The 22,642-nt window shown below is 52.8% G+C and overlaps 6 protein-coding genes across 6 annotated transcripts; 4 read left to right on the top strand and 2 right to left on the bottom strand.

Annotated features, from left to right (window-relative positions):
- Window positions 1-1,661: 1,661 nt before the first annotated feature.
- Window positions 1,662-3,802, top strand: NECHADRAFT_75573 (uncharacterized protein; the record flags this gene model as incomplete). The annotated part of the gene is made up of 3 exons (XM_003053882.1): window positions 1,662-1,717; window positions 1,804-1,960; window positions 2,054-3,802. The coding sequence occupies 3 exons, from the start codon at window positions 1,662-1,664 to the stop codon at window positions 3,800-3,802; spliced, it is 1,962 nt and encodes a 653-aa protein (XP_003053928.1).
- Window positions 3,803-4,519: 717 nt separating this feature from the next.
- NECHADRAFT_105858 (uncharacterized protein) lies at window positions 4,520-5,101 on the bottom strand (the record flags this gene model as incomplete). The annotated part of the gene is made up of 1 exon (XM_003054597.1): window positions 4,520-5,101. One exon carries the CDS (start codon window positions 5,099-5,101, stop codon window positions 4,520-4,522), a length of 582 nt encoding a protein of 193 aa, XP_003054643.1.
- Window positions 5,102-8,815: 3,714 nt separating this feature from the next.
- On the top strand, window positions 8,816-11,151 carry NECHADRAFT_65946 (uncharacterized protein; the record flags this gene model as incomplete). The annotated part of the gene is made up of 4 exons (XM_003053883.1): window positions 8,816-8,849; window positions 8,921-8,989; window positions 9,127-9,364; window positions 9,420-11,151. 4 exons carry the CDS (start codon window positions 8,816-8,818, stop codon window positions 10,969-10,971), a joined length of 1,893 nt encoding a protein of 630 aa, XP_003053929.1. The 3' UTR covers window positions 10,972-11,151.
- Window positions 11,152-15,008: 3,857 nt separating this feature from the next.
- NECHADRAFT_103272 (uncharacterized protein) lies at window positions 15,009-17,681 on the top strand (the record flags this gene model as incomplete). The annotated part of the gene is made up of 3 exons (XM_003053884.1): window positions 15,009-15,124; window positions 15,571-15,849; window positions 15,897-17,681. 3 exons carry the CDS (start codon window positions 15,009-15,011, stop codon window positions 17,233-17,235), a joined length of 1,734 nt encoding a protein of 577 aa, XP_003053930.1. The 3' UTR covers window positions 17,236-17,681.
- Window positions 17,682-18,181: 500 nt separating this feature from the next.
- Window positions 18,182-20,276, top strand: NECHADRAFT_75577 (uncharacterized protein; the record flags this gene model as incomplete). The annotated part of the gene is made up of 3 exons (XM_003053885.1): window positions 18,182-18,897; window positions 19,035-20,129; window positions 20,165-20,276. 3 exons carry the CDS (start codon window positions 18,182-18,184, stop codon window positions 20,274-20,276), a joined length of 1,923 nt encoding a protein of 640 aa, XP_003053931.1.
- Window positions 20,277-21,333: 1,057 nt separating this feature from the next.
- Window positions 21,334-22,543, bottom strand: NECHADRAFT_31529 (uncharacterized protein; the record flags this gene model as incomplete). The annotated part of the gene is made up of 3 exons (XM_003054598.1): window positions 21,334-21,690; window positions 21,744-22,234; window positions 22,282-22,543. 3 exons carry the CDS (start codon window positions 22,541-22,543, stop codon window positions 21,334-21,336), a joined length of 1,110 nt encoding a protein of 369 aa, XP_003054644.1.
- Between the last annotated feature and the right edge of the window lie 99 nt (window positions 22,544-22,642).

The raw sequence follows: 22,642 nt of genomic DNA on the forward strand, positions 1-22,642 counted from the left end.
AGATTTGAACTACTTGCAATGCCCATGATATCAGATGCATGACAAGAGGTTCACGCATCATGTTGTCGACGGAATACGAGCATACAAAAGATGCATGCTCTGCTGAAACCCCATCTACATCCCCCAAGTTAGCTGCAGAAAAGACAGCACCAGAGTGACGCAACGCAGGCACCAAGAACCGTAGGTATCAGGGACGCTCCCTGTCACAAGTTTGCGTTGTCCACAGCGCGTGCCAAGAGAAACATCCCGGTGTGGCTGGGCGGAGCAAGCTAGATTCTGCGTAGAATGAAACGTGGTACGGCTCATCAAGATGAAGAGAGGAGCTCCAAGATGTGTGATGAGGTTGGTGGCTGGATAACCGACGGGCCCTGAAGGTTGACGCCCGTTCCTAGGGGATCACATCACCCCTGCCAGACAGACAAGAGAGTCCTAGGCACACCCGGACCCCTTCGACAGTGTCAGTGCCGTGAATCTCCACCCGGAGCGTCCACATCCACCCCGTCGGTGAGGTCCGTCCACTCACATCCCCCTTACCTAAGCAGGCATGATTTTTTTTCCCGCCTTCCATGCTGCCTTCTTTTTTCTCCCATCATCCCGCGGCCCCCCGAGTGAACACGATCCGTCTATTATTAGAAGCCATCCCAACCACATCCACAAACGCCAGATTCAGCCCCATCGAAACGTCTATCGATCCTCGACAAGGCTCCCTTTTACCGCAGCGGGTTGCTGTCGCTTGTTCTATCGCATTTGTTCCTGGTCGAATCGTCGCATTCTGGCGCATCGCATCGCCTCAAGGGAAGTGAAAGCGCACTCTGTTCACTTCGGAAGCTGCCTGTCATCTCTCTCTCACCAAGCTATCGCGTCGCGCTGCCATTTGCGACAAGTCATCCTCTGTCGCTCTCCATCGCACATACTGTCCCTGTGAACTTGCTCCCAGATACAAAGACATTATCACGAATCGCATGCCGTCGTCATCAATCAACCCTCTTCCACGGACCCTTCTCCATCCCCTCAGAGCTAAAAAAGGTACCCAGCCGAGCTTGGCTCTGTCGACACAGATACCGCCCACGCGCTACTGCACAGGTACCCCATCACCGGTTCGCGCCCACTGAGCTACAAAGGTCGCAACGGCCTCGGGGTCCTCATTTATCGGCTATTCCCATCCCCTTCGTTCACACCTATTTCCCAAATCCTCCCGCTCCACACTTTCTTCTCTTATCCGTCCTTCAACTCTCGACGGCCATTTCACAGCCGCCTCCGTCATCTCACCAGCGTCTTTTCTCTCTCTACATTTCTCTCTCTCTTCGGTCCACTTTCTGTCACATATTCTCTCCATCTTCTTCGTGGTATTTCGTTCGTTCCGAAGCATTCCTCGATACCCTTCCGCTCGACGCCATAACGACCCTTTGTTCTCGCTTACCACCACCCACTTGAATCTTGACCCGACTCGATTCGACTCTGGTGGCACGACTTTTGAGCTTCAACTCGCCGACTTTTCTTATTCACGACCATCGACGCGCCGTCGTCACGTACTGCGATCGACTCGACGGCTCTTGCGCTACTGACGACCATCACGCCGCGTCCCTCCACCACCAACGTTCGATCGCCCCGCGTGGAAACGCGATCCATTTCCCTCCAGCTCAGATACACAACTGATCAAGATGGGACGAAGAAAGATTGAGATCAAAGCGATCAAGGATGACAGGAATCGCTCTGTGTAAGTTTTCCCAAATTCTTGCACCACCGGCGCGGGAATCCGATTCGATGTGCCCCTCGAATCTTGCGACTGACTGTCGCGAATAGCACCTTTCTGAAGCGAAAGGGCGGCCTTTTCAAAAAGGCGCACGAGCTCTCCGTCCTGTGCTCCGTCGATGTCGCCGTATTCATCTTTGGCAATAACAAGAAGCTTTATGAATATTCATCCTCAGATATGCGACAGCTCATCACACGATACCAATATGTGAGTGTCTCCCCGCCCGCAGGCGCATTTTATGCAGCATCAGCATCTGCGGTCGCAACCCCGGCGCGTCATGGCATGCTAACCGGACTACAGCATGGCGGTCCCAACGAACATAAAGGTCCATCCGACTTCAACGGCGGTAACGATGAGGAGGAGGAAGAGGAAGGCGATGGCACTCCTCCCCACGCGCCCGAAGGTGTCGAGAACCAGATGATGCCTCCCCATTTTCACGGCCAGGCTCAGCCCCCGTTCCCCCAGATCCGACATCACACGCCTTCAGCATCGCCGCCCATTGGAAACGGCCCTTTCCAAGGACACCCGGGCCATCCTATTCAGCGCACGCATACCCCACAGCCTTCGATCGGCTCACGGCCGGGATCTCGAAATGACATCCGCCGGATGGGCCCCGCCATGGTGTCTCAACCTCCGCCTCCTACCGGACCTCCGCATGCCGGGATTAGCTATATGCCTACGCCTCCTATCTACAACCCTCCTCATCCCTCTAGTTTGATGCCCCAGCAGGGGCCTACCCCTCAGTATGCCACCTACCACCCACAGCAGAGTCCAATGCCGCAGCACAGTCCCTACATGGACGACCGAAGATCCCCCATGCCGTCACCTATGCCTCCTGCCTACTCGTCGCAACCGCCTTCGCAAGGACTTCAAGCTCCGCCGCGCCCAACCCCGTCTCCTCAGCCAAACCACCAGCAACTGCCACCGAATCCTATACCGCAAATCTCGCCGCCTCCACCTCAGCCGCAGCAGGTGGAGCGTCGTCTGCAGGACCCTCCACCACCTCCTCCCGTGGAACCCAAGACGGAATCCCAAGAACGCCCTCAGCCGCCCCTGCTCAACACGGATACAGCCATCAAGAAATTGCCCCAGCGGAAATCTCACAGTATCTTTACGCCCATTGAGGAGAACCGTTCTATTCTGTCCCAGCATCTCGCCTCCTTCGCAAATGAGCCCATGAAATCGGAATCAGCGGCTGCAGCAGCGGCAGCTAACGCGGCCAGTGCCGCCAATAGGTCGCAGTCGGTAGATGTGGGTGCGCTCAACCGAGTGGGTGACACCTCAAAATCGCCTCACTTGCCACAGCGCGCCAGCACACAAGCTGATGACAAGTCCCGAACTGTCTCATTGTCATCAATACCAGAGACCACATTGACGCCGCCCTCACGGTCCAACAGCGTCAAGGTTGGCGGTGGTCCCGGCGGAGCGCGGCCTAGGGGGCCCCGTTTGACGGTGCAGATTCCCGATGGCGGTTCAGAGGCTGGTGGCAGTGCGCGCACAGCTGACTCTAATTCACCGCGGAATCCTACAGAGAGCACAACGCAAGCGCCTCAACGCCACAACTCTCAGTCATCGCTCGTCTTACCGCCTCCGTCGCCTTCTGCCCAAACATTGTTGTCAGCCGGCGCCACCGGACCGCCAAATCCCTTTGCTCGGCCACCTCCTCAGCAGAACGTGAACGGAGACACTCCAGTATCAGCACTACCGTCTCGATTCTTGACAAATGAGTTGTTGCCAAGCCCAAGTAGTTTCTACCCAGATTGGAACTTCAGAGGAGGTGACAGCAATACGCTTCCCAGCCCGCTCAACTTTGCCACTCCTGTAGTTGGGTCAGGGCCCAGCTTTCTGAGGGATGACAACTTGAATTCCAGTACCAATAGCAACTCGATTAACGCTCCATCCACCTCCAACGGCACCTACAATTCGAGTTTGCATGTCAACCAAAGCAGTTCAACGGCAACGAAGCGTAAAACGCCTGAGCTGGGTGCAACAGCTCAGAGCGAGGCGGCAGAAGAGTCGACGGACCCCAAGAGGCTCAAGGTTGAGTGATTTTCACTACTTGGCTCTTGATTCTTGCCCGATTCTTCACCATTCAAAAGTTCTTATTGATGTATTCCACGATCAACGACATAATGGGCTGGACTCTGCGTGTCATTCATGATAGCGTGGACCATGCATTTTAATCTCATTACGAGTATCATGCCAACATTTCCGGCCTTTTTCTTACTTCTCGCATCATTCATCAGATGCATCGCCGTCTTTTTCTCATTACCACGGCACTTTTTTTCTTGACACATTGGGAGGCGTTCTTCACAGACGGGTAACTTCTCAAGTTCACTTCTTGACACTTTTCAATTCTTTTTATACCTATGGGCTTGTAGCCCTGACTTTGTCTCTGGGGTTTTCTGCTGGACGGTAGGCTTGGGGCGGACAATGGTTACAAACTTTATGTTATGAGAGATGTGGGAATCACTACTCTACGGGTTCGACAATGGTATCTTTTGTCATTTCTTTTTACTTGTCTGGGTTTCTTTTTGATCTGGAGTTCATAGATGATACCGGCGACGTGAACACGTTTATCAAGTCAATTCTATATACTGGATGAACAGAGACTGAGATAGTGAGTGAAGCAGTATAGTGTCTATCAAATCATATGCGCAGAACGTCAGTGTCATTATTCGTATGTCCTATTCCCATCGTGTGCAAAGTTAGGCGTAGTTCAATACTCCCTTGAGAATCCACTGCTTGTCGTTAGCATGTTCTTCATCACCAGCGTCGACGCATACAACTTACCAGTTCTCCATTACCAACCTGGCCGACCACATTGTCAACCTCGATCTCATCCGGCATAACCACCCTCTTGCCATCCTTCTCAACCCACCAAACCTCCTTACCCCCAACAGTCTTGACCTTTTCATTCTCCCCCCACGGACTCTCGGGCACAAGATGCGCCTCGACAAACCTCCTCATATTCTCCCGCGCGCGATCCTGCCCCTTGTCACCCTCATACGCATCCGCCCCCAACGCAGCATAATCCCCCGGCTGCTCCCAAGGCTTCCGCGGGAGCGCGTCCACAGCCGAGTTGAGCGGCGCAAGAACAGTGGTATTCGTCCCAAGATCGGCGAGCCGCTCGTCAGTCGAAGGATCCATCCGCGCAAACGAGGAGAACGATGTAAGAGAGCGCTGTGTACCCAGGATGTCGGCGAGGGCGACCGAGGGTTGGTTGAGCGGCGCTGCGGGCATGACGGGGAGGTGTAGACGGTGGAGGTCTGGTTTGACGTCGCCGAGGGGGACTTGGGAGGATGTGGAGAGGGTGAGGAGGGTTGATAACGCGAAGAGAGGTTTCATGGTGATGGTTGGAGTTTGGTGATGGTTACTGCAGGTGGTACGTCATGATGCGGGTTGGGGAGCGGGATTTGAGGAGGGGGGTAACGTGACTAATCACGGGACGTGGAACTTACACCTGACCATCACTTCAACCCAGGAAACTCTTCTGTTCTCGATGGGCTGGAATATGGTCAGCTTTTAGAATTTCCATACTGTTTAGCCATGCCCAAGTTAGTCAAGTAGAGCCAGCTGATGACTTGATTGATTGAGCTCTCGCCTTGATTTGAGTAGCCCACCCTATAGGCAGTTATGGAGAAGGTCTGGCTTTTGTTCTTATTTGAGATGCCAAAGTCTAATGGGGACTATCAGTACATATTTGTCTTATTCGCTTCTAAAGAAACCTTGTGGGAGTTGTGTGAAATGAGAAAACGGAGTGCAGGGTTGACGAGTATCTCTATCACAGCAAGAAAGACTTGTTGTGCACGTAGAGACTAAAGGAGACGGGAAAGGCGACCACTTTGGCACCCAATAGTGGTCCAGACGCTAACATCGCTGTCGATTCATGTCTCCAGAATTTTGATGGGGCTGTATCGCTTGAATTCGTTTGAGTTGCTCACTATATTGACAAGTCCGAGTAAACTCGAGACACCCTGGACAACTTCCCTCAAGAATCCGGTTCTATACTCTGGTCACATATTTTAAGTATGTCAGATTATGGGACCCTTCGTCACTTGGCAAGGTTTGGCTAGTTTAATTAACGAATGTGTTTTTTAGTTGACCATATTACTGCGTGTAGTCCGAGCAAGAGGGCGCTTTGCAAAAGGGAGGTCTGAACGGATCCAGCGGCAACAGAGAAATGACCAATAGAATAACATGGTTTGCTCAAACTCCTACAATTGCAGCTGGGTAGGAAGGGGCTATGCTTCCGTCCATTGTCGGGTAGTTGTTAACTGAAGTTTATGTGATCAGAGCACTCTTCATTAACAAGGGCAGGGGTTTTTCATCATGCTTCAACATCATCATAGTGCGTCATAACGGGCTATCAAAACCGATTTCTCTTGGTTGAGTCTCTCCAACAAAGAAAGGGTCATCATATCCCCAAGTTCCGCACTCGGGAACGCCGTTGGTTGCATGGAACAACAGTATTGCAACGGCTTATTCTCTACATCGACCTCGAGTGTTCCATCTCCTTTTTGGCCACCGTCAAGTGCGATTTGGTTCAGTGATGATGTTTCGCTGGTCCATTGTCGAGTGTTCAGCGTCAAGTTCAAGGCGTAATTGTCTTGACCAGAAACCGGCCCAATAAGGAAAGACTGCCTAATCAAGAAAGCAAACAAAGAAGGGAAGCTTCCCAAATAGGCAACCCTTTAGCTTAAAAGTAGACTTTATTCTTCCCTCTGTTATTTGAGCTTCATAGTAGTGGTTCTGGGGAACAAGTTGTCGCTGACGTTGAAACTGGGATATTTAGGGTAGCTAACTACGACCTCATGATGGCAATGACAAGGATCAAACAGCGGCCTAATTGTAACATCACTCTCCTGGTTGATCCATTCATTTCACTCGTTCGATTCTGCTTGAACAAACCGGCTTGCTCCCCTGACTCGGCACACGGGCACCAAGTGAAGTGAAGTCCCATCTCAGACACGTGAAAGTGACAGATGAGTCAGCACACCAGACTTGGCACTCTGCGGAGAAGAGGCCATCAGCTCACGGCAACGGAGGTAAGCGATGGCAATCTAGGCAAATGGACGACCTCAGTGGCGGAGGCTCAGTCTCATTTCCGGGGTCAGATGATGCACGTGCAGAATCTGGGGAAAGTCAACTGTCTCGCTTGGTGCCCCGGATGGTGGAAGAAGCACTTTCACGTGCTTTTGTTGCTCTCGACATGCAAAGTTTCAAAGGCCAGATGATCAACTTGTCGCAAGCCTCACCATGCTACCTTACTCGTGGACATGGGAATGGCGGCGGCTCGAAGGGCCTTCCATCCAGGCGTGACGAATGAGAAGACGATCCAACAACGTCAGGAACAAATGGGACAAGGACCCTAATACATCGAGGGGTTCAAAGGGTCATGGGCGTCATGGATAAGCGTTGATCGAGGCTTGGGGATGAGTTCCAACGACTCATGTGCCTCTTGTTGGAAAGCCATTGGCATGTGAAAGTCGAGTGAAAACGCGGAGAATGGTCAGCAACTTTGTGTCCTTCGGGTTTGCGGCTGGGACTGTAGTCATGTGACTAGTTGGAGCAAGTCCTTTTTAGAGCGGACCGTGGCGGTCCGGTCACATGGCCGAGACCTCGGTGACAAGTCCGGGGCTTGTGGGGTTTGGGGGAGGGATCCATCATTGGTCAAAGTTTTTGGATGTCAGTCGAGAGAAGATGGAGAGCTGCATGAGGAGATGAACGTGGAGAGGCTCTTTTCACATGCTTTGACGTGGAAATTGGAGAGTAGAAGTGATAAACTTGCCATGGTCAACAGCAACACACCACGTGCAACTCTCACAATCAACCTCGTCTCACTTCAAACAGCTCCCCCAAGCTCGGGAATGAGAACAGCGAGCTGGGCCTCCAAACCAGGGATATCCTTAGCTCCCCCCACAATTTCCAATCCCCCATCTCCTCGCCAAAGCGGGGACCTCGGTACACCGCACGCGAGAGAGAGAGAGAGCGGACCGTGTGGCCAGGGCCAGTCAGGGGAGTCGAGGGTCGCAGCGAACAGCGGAGGAAGAGGTCATCGGTGGGTTGCCCGGCGCAGAACGGTGGCCGGAGAGAGGGAGTACGGCCTTTCGGCGTAGCTTGCGGCGAGAGGATCGGAGAGGAAAGAGAGAAGGCTGGTGATCCAGTCGGAGAGCTTGTATTTGTATTCTCCATAGCCTTGACCCTTTAATGGTTCAACCTCCTCCAACCAACCTGTTTCTTGCGTGCATCACATCCTATTCTATCCAATTCAAGGTGAGTTTTCGAGATCCTCCAACTTGTTCCCCCAAACTTGGGTAGTGGCGGGGTCGGATACTGGCGGACCTGAGACGCTAGAGCTCCAGCGGGCAGAACATCCGCTTCCGGGGACCAAGCCTGCTGGGCTGCTGAGAAAACGCCGGCAGCTGATTTGCGACCTCTCCCCGCAAACGATGGACGTTACGGAGACGGCCCATCCTGGGGTGTCTTGTCTTTTCTTTGCGCCGTGACATCAGGCTTTGCTGCAGAAGTTCATGAGGAGGACGTTGGCTAACGTGTTTGTTCTTTGTCAAGAATAGGGTATAGATACTTGTGCTGTCTTCAAAGCACACGCTTCTCCAGGGTCTTTGACGTATCTGTACCTCTGGTATAACCTTCGAACCTTGACCAGACCAGACCAGGCCCACTCCTGGTCGTTGACGCAGTTTCCCCATAAACCCAAGGGTGGTCCGCGCCTTCCAGGTGTTTACCGCTGTCGCAGTTGCAGTCTGTCGCGCGCACGCTCACACACGCTCACACTCGCACCTTCCCCCATCCCTCGACCTCGGCTCGCTCACTTCGCCTCCTCGGCCTTGTTGGCGTCGCACCCCATTCCGGCAGAGACTTAAGACTCGACCTTGATCCTCTCGTCCAAAACTTTGACTTCTTTTTTACTTCTCCATCCTCACCCTTCCTTTTCCTCTTGCTTGACGTGCGACTGCTTTGTTGCTTTCATCCCTATTCCTCATCACGTCATCACCGCCATCCTCTTCCTCCATCACCACCACATACACATACACAACAATGGCTCCTAGAGTAATTGTCGTGGGCGGCGGCCGTAAGTTCTTGCGCATTGTCTTGAGTCGCCATTCGCGGCTCTGAGAGTTCCCCGGCTAACTTGATTCTCAGTTTCTGGTCTGTCTGCTGCGCACACCATTTACCTGGCTGGCGGCAACGTTGTTGTCCTTGACAAGCAGGGTAAGTCGCTTTCACATGATCTTACATTGTATGCTCTTGGCGCATTCTGCGCGTCTTGACTTGGACTATTCCCTCTACCAGTTGGCGCTTGCGCTCGCTCCCGTGTGACCTCTGCTGACATGTGCTTCCCCGCGCAGGCTTCTTCGGCGGCAACTCTACCAAGGCTACTTCCGGTATCAACGGTGCCCTCACCCGGACACAGGTCGAGGCCGGTATTCCCGACAGCGTCAAGCAGTTCTACGATGATACCCTCAAGTCAGCCCGTGACAAGGCTCGTCCCGACCTGATCAAGGTCCTCACCTACAAGTCCGCCGCTGCCGTCGAGTGGCTTCAGGATGAGTTCAACCTCGACCTCACCCTCGTATCTCGCCTGGGGTAAGTTCAATTCGCATGCGCTGCCATTTGAGAGTTGGATCTGACAATTGTACAGTGGTCACTCACAGCCCCGAACCCACCGAGGACACGATGCGAAGTTCCCCGGTATGGCCATCACATACGCCCTCATGCAGCGCCTCGAGGAGCTTGCCGAGAACGAGCCCGAGCGTGTCCAGATTATCAAGAAGGCCCGTGTCACCGAGCTGAACAAGGAGGGCAACCATGTCACTGGTGTCAAGTACGAGCACGATGGCGAGATCATCTCTGTTGACGGCCCCGTCGTTCTTGCTACCGGTGGTTACGCTGCCGATTTCTCCGATTCCTCTCTGCTCAAGAAGCACCGCCCCGATACTTATGGCCTTGCCACCACCAACGGCACACACGCGACCGGTGACGGTCAGAAGATGGTCATGGCCATTGGCGGTAACGGTATCGACATGGACAAGGTCCAGGTCCACCCTACTGGTCTCGTTGACCCCAAGGACCCTGGCTCCAAGTGGAAGTTCCTTGCCGCTGAGGCTCTCCGTGGTGAGGGTGGTCTGCTCCTGAACGCCGACGGTGACCGATTCTGCGATGAGCTCGGCCACCGTGACTACGTCTCTGGCAAGATGTGGGAGGAGAAGGACAAGAACAAGTTCCCCATCCGACTTGTTCTCAACTCCAAGGCCTCCAAGGTCCTTGACTTCCACACCCGCCACTACTCTGGTCGTGGCCTCATGAAGAAGATGACCGGCAAGGAGCTCGCCAAGGAGATTGGCTGCACCCCTGACCATCTCCAGAAGACCTTCAAGACCTACAACTCCATTGCCGATGGCAAGCAGAAGGACCCCTGGGGCAAGAAGTTCTTCCACAACCTGCCCCTCGACATCGATGATGACTTCCACGTTGCCGTCATGGAGCCCGTTCTGCACTTCACCATGGGTGGTATCGAGATCAACGACAAGGCCGAGGTCCTGAACCAGGACAAGCAGCCCTTCGAGGGTCTCTATGCCTGTGGTGAGCTGGCTGGTGGTGTCCACGGTGCCAACCGTCTGGGTGGCTCGTCTCTTCTTGGCTGTGTTGTGTACGGCCGTGTTGCTGGTGACACTGCCAGCAACTACCTCTTCCGAAAGGCTCTCCAGGGCAGTGCCGGTGCCGCTCAGCGTGTCGGCCAGATCTCCCTCCACCTCGACCCTTCGGTCCCCAACCAGGTCACAGTCTCATGGGGCGCTGGCGGTGCTGCTCCTTCCGGCTCCGGTGCTCCCTCGGCAATCGCCGAGCAGGCTACGGCTGCTGCCGGCCCTACTCCCGTCAAGGAGGACGGTGCCAAGGCCTCTAAGCCCAACGACCCCAAGTCGTTCAAGGTCCCTGAGAAGGAGTTCACTATGGAGGAGGTTGCCAAGCACAACACCAAGGAGAGCGTGTGGGTTGTTGTCAAGGGTGTCGTGATGGACCTCAGCGACTGGCTCGAGGAGCACCCCGGCGGCGTCCAGGCTATCCTGAACTTTATGGGGCGCGATGCCACCGAGGAGTTTGAGATGCTGCACGACGACGAGGTGATCCCCAAGTACGCTCCTCAGCAGGTCATTGGCCGCGTCAAGGGCCAGGAGGTGACTCTGGAGCCTTGAGAGAGAGGTGATTACCCTGTGTAACGATGGTGACGCGGCAAGCAGCCGTAATGACTTGAGTTCTGTGCGAGAGTCTGTAGCTCATGCTGAAAAGGGGCTATGGCATTAGGCGTCAAGGATTTTGTATTGATATGGCGGGATTCATTCAGATTTGTTGCAATCTACTTTGATACTATTTATGAAGACACCATTTAGATTTGAACACTTGGTCTCGTGCCCATGGTGATGATGACTTGGCAATGTGAATGAAGGAGTCGTTTGTGGCTGGGCGCATACCTTTGCGATCTTGGGCTTGGTGTCACGAGTGGGACAATCGGGGAGATGTATAATTACATGCCGGGCTATGGGAGAGTGGCTTTGACATGGACAAGGCGGAGCTGTATGTGGTACGAGTTACAGAGGGTAGGACATTACGGATGGTAGGACAGCAAGAAGTTATGGGGCTTCCAGAAGTAAAGAGATGATGGTCTGAAGGGGAGTGGATTGAGTTGAGCTTTGTCCTCGGCAAGCAATGACTTGTCTGGCAGAATTGTCTATTGATCGCATCATCTCATCTCGGCACGGTGCACTATGATGAGGGTTGTGGATGCGCCTGTGTCACTTCAGCCGGCGCCTCCTGGACCCTGAGCTGAAAGCGTGTCAAATGTGTTCTGACAATCGAGATCGCGTCGAGTCTCTATCAAAATTGTTTCAACTTGTTGCAAAGCATGGGTGGCAGGGTTGATCCGTTGATGGTTTCTCCTGAGCCTGTCATCTATCAGATAGTGATTGCTTTGCCTGCCGTGAGAGCTACTGCACGGCAAGAAGCAAAACAACGACGGGTAAAAAAAAGCGGAGGGATATGTCCGGAGCACAGTGGCCTTCATGGCTGGGAACCATTGATATCTAGTGTGGACTATGGCAGAAGGCGGCTGGAGTTGCGGGAGCAAAAGAAAGGGCGCGACGAGGAGCCTAGATCGATTCCAGCTTGCGAGATTGCGGCCATCGCCATTGACGACAGCTTGACGGGCTCGGTCCTCAAAGTGATAGCTGACGATGCCGCAATATGCGTGCCTCGGTTAGTTATTACAGCAAAAAAAGAGTGTAATTTGTGGTTGCTAATAACCCGTAATCCTATGGCCACTATTGTAATCCATTCCATGCCCTTGAGATGACGAGTCAATGTGTGCTCTTGGACGAGGCGGGAATATAGCCCTGAAAATACGGTTGGGCTAAGAGTCTCGAACTGGGAGTGAAGATGTGAGACATATTGTCTTGGTCCTAAACCGCCCGGTGGAGGAGGAATGAGCGGGAGGTGGAAGTTCGGTAGAGTGCCGTGGCTATCGTGGCCTGATGTGTTAGTCTGGAGTTTTGGGCTTCAAGGCTATTTTGTTAGTTGACATGAGGGGAGCATGGCATGAATGGTTACGTCAAGATGCATGAAGGCTAAAAAAGACGAGAAAAACAAAGAAAGAAAGAGCAAAAAAGCAACATGAGACAGAACCAACAGTCACAAGAGAGGACATGGTCTCAGTTGGCGTGTTGTTGTGTGTTGAGTGGGCTGCTCTTGATGCCCACCTAGCCGGGTCGGGATCTTGAAGTTCCGTTTCCTCCGCTCGTTACCTGTCAAGTTTTCTCGAAACCAACACTCACACGCAAAGTAACTGTACACTCAGTAAAACAACCCTGGCTTGATGCACCCCGCAAATGCGGTTTTGGAATAGGTAATGTAGCTGCTCGCACTGTGAGAGCCTTCCGGTTTTGGGAACCCAGCCAAGGACAAACGCAGCGCGCGCCCTTTATTTTGTCGCATGACAGAACAACTGATTCCTTTCCAACGGGACAAAGTTCCTGTTCATTTTTGGTAGTGAATGATTTGTGAGTCTGTGCCAAGACCCTTTTTAATGACATGGATCCTCGTGATATTTTTCTACTTGACAGCCCAACATCTTCTGCGGAGTCTCCAACGTGCCCTTGAAAATGGACCTTTGCAAGGTAGCCAGCGTACCATGACATTCATTCATTTTTTTTTTTCGGGTCCCGAGCGCGCAAACAGTAGGCCAGAGCGTATTGCGTAAAGTGATGCGCGCTGCTCACTAAGCGGGCATGTTTCTTTTGGTTGAAAAAATGGCCTGAGTGGCTTTTTGACCATGCCTCTGGTTTGGCAAAGGCAAAGTTGGCCTTTGAAGCTAGTCCAGGTCTTGTTCAGCTTGCAGCAAGCATCAAAGAAAATGAACGCTGGCTAATGCGTGTCAAGAAGCGAAGAGGCTTGCAGCAAAAAGCTGGTGATGGTGTTTCCCTTGAGCCGTAATGTTAGGTATCTCACTAGCAGGAATGACGACCAGATCAGTTGCCTCGCGCTCCTTAGGTCATGTCACTTGTCATATTCCATAGTTTCAGACTCTTTTCCCACTCTTGTCAGATCACCAAAATCAAATCATGGGCTACAAGTACCGGTACCAAGGATGCCTGTCCCACCCCCTCCACTCCCTGGCAGGTCATTTGTCTGGGGGAGGCCCTGGGGACTGTGCGGGAAATGCAAAGCCCGCACCCTTTGGACGAGGTACTCCTCCCGCCTCAGCCGCAGCCGAGAATGACCTTGAAATGGGCCGTGTGCCGGCATGATGCACTGTGGCAGGGCGGGTACCCCGGCATACCCGCTGCAAGGACGGAGGCACCGTTGCGGGCTTGGTCTGGGCAGAGTGCGGCATACAGTGTTCGGACTGTCTGTCTCTTGGCGGTGGCAGCCGTTTTTTTGAGAGTGAAGCAATGCAATGCAATTGTTTAAACGAGAACCGTTCAATGTTACCAAACAGTTGCGTGATGTGATACCTTTGATCTTGCCTACCTGCCAAAAGACATCGGAAACGTCGCCTCGCCCCTGTATATCCGATTTCCCGGGTTCCTGGGTAATGCAGTCTCATATCTCTGGACCCGCGACATCTGCCGACTTTTGATCCTCTCCCTTGGGTCCGTCGAGTTTCGGCTTTGTGAAGATCACCTTCTCTTTGGGGGAGTTGAGTTCCTTGAGAGATACCAACAGCAGCTTACAAAATGTGGACTCTTTTTGCGGACCGGCCTGAGCGGTCATGTCTGAGAGGTTTTCCGTGTCTTTCACTCTCTGTCTGTCTGTCGGATGGGGGCCGTGTCGAGGTGACTCAGTTTCAGATTCGGGGCGCTCAGACACTCTCGAGGCTCCGTCGAATAATCCTCGACGGAGACTGTCTGCCGTGACATGTGAGCTATGTGGAAATCCGTGGGGAGATTGCTTCTTGTGCAATGACGGCTGGTGCATCTTTTAGAGGAAATGAGTTGATGGCATCGCATTGATCAAGTTGTCCATGTTGAGATTGAGAATAGACGCACTGTGCCTCGCTTAGCTCAGCCAGTCCCCCTCTTGGTACCCTCAACTTCTAGCGGGGCTCTAGCACAGACGGAAACCCGCTAAAGGCTCCCTGGACTTGTCCAGGTTTTAGTGGCTGCATCCGTCCAATGGGGGCGCGTCATCAAAAGTGGGCTAGCGACCACCACCCCCGGCGACGATCCCTGCCGCTTTTGCCTCCTCACTCTCACCATTTGCTCGCCCCTCTCTCGCGCTTCTGTCTCTTTAACTCGAGCCGTCTCTTGGCTTTGCGTATTTTGCCTTGATGAGTTATTCATTTGGATACGTGTTGAATGTATAATACCTCATAGATACCGCTTGCGCTACTCATCAAACACTCTTGCTCTGGCCAGTGCGACATGCTCCTCTTTCTCCCGTTGAGGACTAGCGAAGCACTGACTTCCACCAGCCTGTGCCCTCCCATCCACTGTGCCGTTCCTGGTCAGGTACAGTTACCTTAGTGAGACAGTGCGAATAAGATAAACGCACCCAGGCGCCTGGGGCTGGCCAGCGCCCGTCTGTCCCTCCCCCAATCCATCCATATTATCCACACGGAATCGCCCAATGCCCCCCCGTTGATCTCAACCCCTTCAACCTCCACCAAAATCTCGCCGACCCGGAGCCTTTTGCTCTCGACTTCCTCTGGCCCTGGATTGACGTCTTCAACACCGACACCATGGCCATTGCCATGGGCTGGCAGAAACCCGACAATGTCGCGGGCTCGTCGGCGCCGGCCATCATGGTCGGCCTGTTTGTGGCCTCGGGCGGGTTGCTGTTCGGCTACGATACTGGGTAAGACCACCATTTTCTCGCAGTATGGGTTTTGGACATGGATGCATCACGGGACCACGACTACGACCACACGACGCGACACGGATTCGACGACGACGACGGCGACTGAGGAGGAATGAAGAGGATGCGCTTGGATAAAGGGACGATTGCTGCGATTCTATTTTCCGACGATGCGAGGGTGCGGCGGAGCCTGGTGTGACGACGATGACGACGCCTCCATCACCACATCCACCGCTGAAGGGATTACGAAGGGAAAAAAACGTTGAAAGAGTTGAGGATTGTCAAAACTACAAGGAAACATGTTGGATACAAGCGCCGACCACATACGAACCGTTGTCGATCGATTTATTCTCCGAATTCGCCCTCGCCTCATCCATGCCAAAACCATCCCATCGCGTCACCTCACCCGTTTGAAGTCCAAGAGACTGACCACTCTTGTCCTACAGGGCCATAAACGGCATCCTTGCCATGACAGAGTTCAAACAGCAGTTCGGAAAAAACACAAATTGTACAGACGATGACGGAAACATTGAAATATGCACCAAAGACTCTTCCATCATCGTCGCCATCCTCAGCGCCGGAACCGCCCTGGGCGCTCTGATTGCTGCGCCCACAGGCGACACTCTCGGACGCCGAAAGACTCTGATGGTTGCCGTTGGTATCTTCTGCCTCGGCTCCATCTTTCAGGTTTGCGCTCAGGATATTGATATGCTGCTGGCTGGAAGGTATGCGGTCGTTCCGAGGCTGCGAGAATTATATGCTGACATATCAGATTTCTTGCCGGCGTTGGCGTAGGAGCCATCTCTGTCCTTGTTCCTTTGTATCAGTCCGAAATGGCTCCCAAATGGATACGAGGTACTCTCGTTTGCGCATATCAACTCTCCATCACCTGCGGCCTTCTTGCCGCCTCCATTGTCAACATTCTCACCTCACGTCTCAAGGACGCATCAGCTTACCGTATCCCCCTCGGCCTCCAAATCGTACCCGCTGTCATCCTCACTGTCGGCCTATTACTATTACCAGAGACCCCACGCTTCCTAGTAAAGAAGGGTCTCATCGATGCCGCTGGTCTTTCACTCAGTCGACTACGACGACTTGACATTACCCATCCAGCACTGGTTGACGAACTCCAGGAAATCGTTGCCAACCACCAATACGAGCTGACATTAGGCCCTGACACCTACAAGGATATCTTTGTTGGATCGCCACATCTTGGACGACGCACGCTTACCGGCTGTGGCCTGCAGATGCTACAGCAGCTCACTGGTATCAACTTTATCATGTATTACAGCACCACCTTCTTTGGCGGTGCTGGTGTCGAAAGCCCTTACACCAAGTCACTAATCATCAACATTATCAACGTCGTATCAACTATCCCAGGCCTATTAGTCATTGAGCACTGGGGTCGGCGGAAACTCTTGATGATCGGAGCCATCGGTATGGCTGCTTGCCAACTCCTCATGGCCTCTTTCAATACCGCCACAGGGCCCAACTTTGAAAAGGCATCACAGACCATCCTGGTCACCTTTTGCGCCATCAACATCGCCTTCTTCGCTGCGTCCTGGGGCCCAGTCGTCTGGGTCGTCACCTCCGAGATATACCCCCTCAAAGTACGAGCCAAGGCCATGTCTGTATCGACAGCTTCGAACTGGATTCTCAACTTTGGCATTGCGTACAGCGCTCCTTTCATGGTCGGCACTGGCCCAGGCAACGCCGCCTTTGGCCCCAAGATCTTTTTCATATGGGGCGCCTTTTGCATCATCGCCGTCTTCTTTGTATGGTGTATGGTATACGAGACAAGCAAAATCAGCCTGGAACAGATCGACGAAATGTACGAGCGGGTTAATCACGCGTGGAACAGCAAGTCGTTTGAGCCAAGCTGGAGCTTCCAGCAGATGCTCAACGACGGCTGGTCTCCAAGCGCCCAACCGCCCGCTGATCACGAACTACAAGTGACGACGACAGCCTCGAGCGCCGACACAACGCTCGGCGACGGTGACACATCTTCAATAACGGTGAACAACAACACCAACACATCACGCAATAACGACGACGGGCAGAACAAGGGACCGCCGGCCATGGCAATGGCCAACGTCGATTTTAGCTACTAGGCTTAGTGTGTGTCGGTCGGAGTTGTTTGTCTGGGTATATTACGTGTCTTTCGTCCTCAACGTCACATAGGGAATCAGCGATGGAGTTCGATGAGGTGGAGTTATGCGGGGTTCACGTGTCTTTTTATGTGTCTGCCTACTTGTTTCTTTTTGTCACTTACGTCTTTTCAACTTTTGGGATTTATATCACCCCCAGCTGGGGTTCAGGGTCAGTCAAGGAACATGGGACTTGGGCAAAGTGGGTTGGATACCAAACTCGCCTATTCGGCTTTCTGGTTACTATCGTTTTTTTAGGGGTTATGCCGTCGATGAATGGGATGGGAGCCCGGATACCCTGTGGGCAGCGACTAATTGTCGAGAGAAGCGCGGGAAGGTGACGGCGCATGGCCACGGATTCTTGGGTTACAGACAAGACAGTGGATTATTCGGTCTGATTACCTGTCAAAATACAAGCGATTGCATAGTAAATGTGATGTGTCAGGTGAAGGTGCTGTGATGTTTCTTTGTTGTTTGGTCACTGGACATGAGGCCTGTGAAGCATACGACTCATGTATAACCGCACGCTGCAGGACATGAGGGTCACTCCAAAGGGTTTATTGACCTGTTGAGTCACTAAGGAGGCCATCCATCCCAAGGGGTTTATGATCTATCATCACTGCCCTTACCATGGCTCTGTGAAGAAGAGTCTTTTGCATTTAAACTATAAAGATGTGTTCTTTACCCCTTTGTGAGGCTGCAAAGGCTTTAACTTTATACGACATCCAGATCTTTCGGCGAGAGAGGCCAACATCGCCCCTTTCACTCAACGGTTTTGTTATCAGGGTTCCGACCCGCGTAGACACCAAAGTCTCTTACTTATTCCCCCATTTACCCCCTTGTGTTTACTTTTGGATCTTGCTGAAACAACATCACTACGACAGCTAGATATCGAGAATAGTCGCCCGTCATGAACCACCGCGACGGCGACGCCTTTGACCGCGTCCACCCGGACCTTATCGATCTCATGCTTCGGGTTAATATCGACCCGCCTATAGACCCCCCCTCTGAGGACGCCATGGCTCGGAGTATATATCTGGCTATTCAAATGGCGGATGAACTTGAGCAGGTTGACTTGGTAGAGAGGATCATCCCCGAGGAGGAGCTTGCAGCTGAGCGACTTGCAGAGGGAGACTTTCTCAATCTCGACCACCGGATTACACTCGATGAGGTGGAGAGATTGGCTGCGCTTCGAGCGACGCCTGAACCTGAAAGACAGGTTGAGCGACTGCGTGGTAACCTTGGAGAGTGCATCATCTGTGGTGAGGGGGGACATGTCAGAGTCCCTTGCAACTGCGTATACTGCTATCCTTGTCTCCGCGAGTTGATCCGACGAGGTCTCGCTGGTCTTACCGAGTTTCCTCCAAGATGCTGTGTGCACTTTAGAGAGGAGACGATTCGACTTGCACAGCGTCCAGCCCTGGTACATCTTTTCCGCCAGCTGGAGGAGGAGAGCGAAGTCCCCTTACCGGACCGATTATACTGCCACGATCCCCACTGCGCAGCATTTATTCCCCTGGACTGTCATGGGGAGTGTCTCATATGCGAGCAGTTGACTTGTCAGCGCTGCGGAGGGCGAAATCATGGTAGACGGAGATGTGATGAGGGGGAGATTGGGGAGGATTTGTGGGAGATGATGGATCGGAGACGGATCGTCAATTGTCCTGGTTGTGGGATTATGGTTCAGCTTGCAGAAGCCTGCAACCACATAACGCAAGTATTTCCCTGAGGATGCATATGTGTTGTTTTACTAACTGGAGTAGGTGCGTTGCTTGTCGAGCAGAGTTCTGTCTCATTTGTGGTGAGCGCTGGAAGTCGTGCGACTGCGAGTTATACGGAGGGCATAATCACATGGTGCCGATGCGACGTCGGCCTGGAAGGAAGCCGGAAAGGTACCGTCGGGCTCCGCGAAATGTGGAAGCTGTTGAGCCTGCCCTAAGAATTCCTCAGTTGCGGCCTCGATACGGAGAAGAGGATCGTGGTCCGAGAGTCACGGGGGTGAGAAGACGAACGAGACGTCTGGAGAGACTTCCCATGAGAGAACACGAGCATCGAGAGAGAAATGATGCGGAGCCGGGTCCTGCTCATGAACATCACCGTCGACATCATGGGCATCGAGAGAGAGAAGAAGAGCATGCAGGCCCTGCTCATAGACATCATCATCATCGACACCGAGTAAGAGAGGAGGAAGCAGGTCCTGCTCATAGAGAGCATCGTCGACACCGGGCTCAAGAAGACGAAGATGCAGGCCCTGCTTATAGACGGCCTCATGGTCTATATCAAGAAAGAGATTACGCAGAGGCGGGTCCTGCTTATGGACGGCATCACCACCACCGAGAGAGAGAAGAAGATCAGGTAGTCTATGCTTATAGGCGGGACCGTTGGGATCAGGTGTACGAAAGACCTCAACCAGAGCTGGTCGAGCCTGAGCCGATGCCTGACCTGGATCTACCGCCCCCGGCAATGGAGGCACCAGAACCACACCCACAAGAAGAACGGATAGTGAGACTCCGCGACGTGGTTGATTTCGCCCGACTACCCCCGCCTGACCCTACCAATATATTTACGAGGATGGAAGACGTTGCTGAACTCCTCCATGAGGTGTACATACCAGAAGGACAACATCTTCATGTGCCAATGGACCGCCAACGGTGGGATATTTTCAGGAACAGGGAAGATGTAGGTCCTCTTGTGGATTTTGCAATGCATCAAGCACATCCCCTCTGGGACTGGAGATTTGCCCAGGCTGAAGCGTTGGGCCGCGCGGAGAGGATACATCAGTGGGCGCAGACCTTGCCTGGGTCGCCCTACCACCGCGGCCCTCGAGTAACAGTCGGCAATCTCCTCTCAGAAGGATGGTGGAGGAATAGGTAAGCTGATGATTTGTATATAGCCCCAACCGTGGTGGGAGTTCTTTCTCCTGCGCAACAACCACCTTTTGGCGATTGCGATTCGTGAGGTTAGAGCTGCAAGGAGATTGCCTGAGCCGAATGATGAGGCTGTGAGGGCTGCGCAGGAGGCTTTGGAGTGGAGGCAGAATAGGTGGATTTTGGTTGATGAGAGGCTTCGGAATATTTTGCGGAGAATGGCGCGATGAGTTGATGTTGTGTGTTTTGTTGGAGGAGGGGGTTGGAGGGATGGGCTTGTTGGTACGCTTGATGATAGTCACGAGAGGGGAGGGAAGTGAAAACTCTACGAAGTTATAATAAAAGCAAATGATGTTAACGATGACAAAAGTCTGTGTATTTGTGCTATGCCGATTGATCTATAGAGAGCAGCTACTTCAAGGCTCAACCCCAAAATGCCCTACTCTCAACACGTCGCCTCAAAAGACTAATCGAAAGCATGAACAGTGCAGACCCCTTTCTTACTAGGATAAGGGCCAATCTCAAGCCCGGTACATCCCTCGTAGGCGGGAAGACGGATGCCCTCCCTCTGGTCGAACTTGGCGATGCGCTCCTTGAGGGCGAACGTAAAGGTTCGCTTGCTGCGGACTCCCTCGCAGAAGAGGATGTGGGCGGTTGTGAAGAGGGGGCAGTCGTCGTGGCGACAGGAGTAGATTGTGACTTGACACATTGTGATTGTTTGTTAGTATTTGTTGTGGGTGATTTACTTGTTGTGATGAGATGAGGATATTTGTTGCTATATAGCTACATGTTTACACAAGCGTCTTTGATCTGTATCTTGTGTTGTTCAGTATGTGGATTAAAGAGTTGTTAGTTTGGATGAAGACAAAGGAGTAGGCGGTGTATGAACACACAAACAATGGTGTCTTGTACATGAAGAGGTGTGAATGAGATACGCGGATAAAGAAGCATTGTTTATAACATTATTTCAGTCATTAATCTACTCTTCTGGTGATCTTAGAGTAGCTGTCTTGGAGTCACCTTCATCAAGAACGCGCGACATGAAGCAGTCATGGGCCGTTGACCAACACCATGTAAGAATTGATCAATGAACCATTGAAGTGTACATATGTTACCTATAGTTTATCCTTTCAATGGGCTCCTTATTTGAGCACCCTGAATACAGAACGTAACAGTCTATTCTCATTTTCATCCACTACTTGGACGCCTTACCCAGGCTCTTCTTAATCTCAGCCACCACAGCCTCCGTAACCTCCTTGGTCGTCGACTTGCCACCAAGATCCTGTGTGACGACTCCCGACTCGCACACCGTCTCGACAACCTCCATCAGCTTTGTCGACGCCTCTTCCTCACCGAGCCAGGTCAGCATCTCAGCGGCTGTCCAGAAGGTTGCTACGGGGTTGGCGACGCCCTTGCCGGTAATGTCAAAGGCGGAGCCGTGGATGGGCTCAAACATGGAGGGGTTTTGACGGGTTGGGTCCAGGTTGCTGGTTGGGGCGATGCCGATTGAGCCGGCGAGGGCGGCGGCTAAATCCGAGAGGATGTCGGCATGCTGGATAGATGTCAGCTCTGTATGTAGAGTATATATCATCAGAGTATTCTTACCAAGTTGGATGCTACAATCGTGTCCAAGCTTTCAGGCTTCAACACCATCCTCGTCGTCATGGCATCCACCAACATCTTATCCACCGTGACATCAGGAAACTCCTTTCCGACATCAGCAGCAACCTCATCCCACAAAACCATGCCATTCCTCTGAGCGTTACTCTTTGTAACAACAGTCAAAAGCTTGCGAGGCCTCTTCTGCGCCGTCTCAAAGGCGAAGCGCATCAGTCTCGACACGCCGTGTCGGGTAAAGATGGCGACTTCAGTGGCTGTCTCCCAGGGTTGACCGCGATGGGAGCGACCGCCTTGGCCGGCGTATTCGCCTTCGCTGTTTTCGCGGATGATGACCCAGTCGAGATCGCCCGTCTTGCAGTTGCGCAGGGGAGATTGGGTACCCTTGAGGACGCGTGTTGGGCGCACGTTGGCGTACTGCTGGAAGGGCTGGCAGATGGCGAGGCGGAGACCCCACAGAGAGATGTGATCAGGAACATCTAATACATATAAGCCTAGCTCATTTGAAGAAGAGGTGTAGACTTACCAGGCGCTCCTACGGCACCAAAGAGAATGGCATCATGCTTCTTGAGCTGCTCCAGACCACCATCCGGGATATACTTTCCAGTCTTCTTATAAGTATCAGAGCTCCAATCATAATGAGTAAAATTGAGCTCAAAAGTCTGAAGAGCATCGGCAAGCGCATTCAATGCCTCAATACCAGCCTCGATGACCTCGGGGCCGATGCCATCAGCGGGGATGGAGGCGATGCTGTAAGCCTTTTTTGCGACGACTGCGCTGGGAGACATGATGTGTTACTCTGACTGGATTAATCTGAGGTGAAGATGTTGAATTTGAAGCTTCAAGATGATTTCTTTTGTAGCTGCATCTCTTCTCCGAGCGCGGAC

Source organism: Fusarium vanettenii (assembly GCF_000151355.1).
Source record: "Fusarium vanettenii 77-13-4 chromosome 1 genomic scaffold NECHAsca_1_chr1_3_0, whole genome shotgun sequence".
Classification (NCBI taxonomy): domain Eukaryota; kingdom Fungi; phylum Ascomycota; class Sordariomycetes; order Hypocreales; family Nectriaceae; genus Fusarium; species Fusarium vanettenii.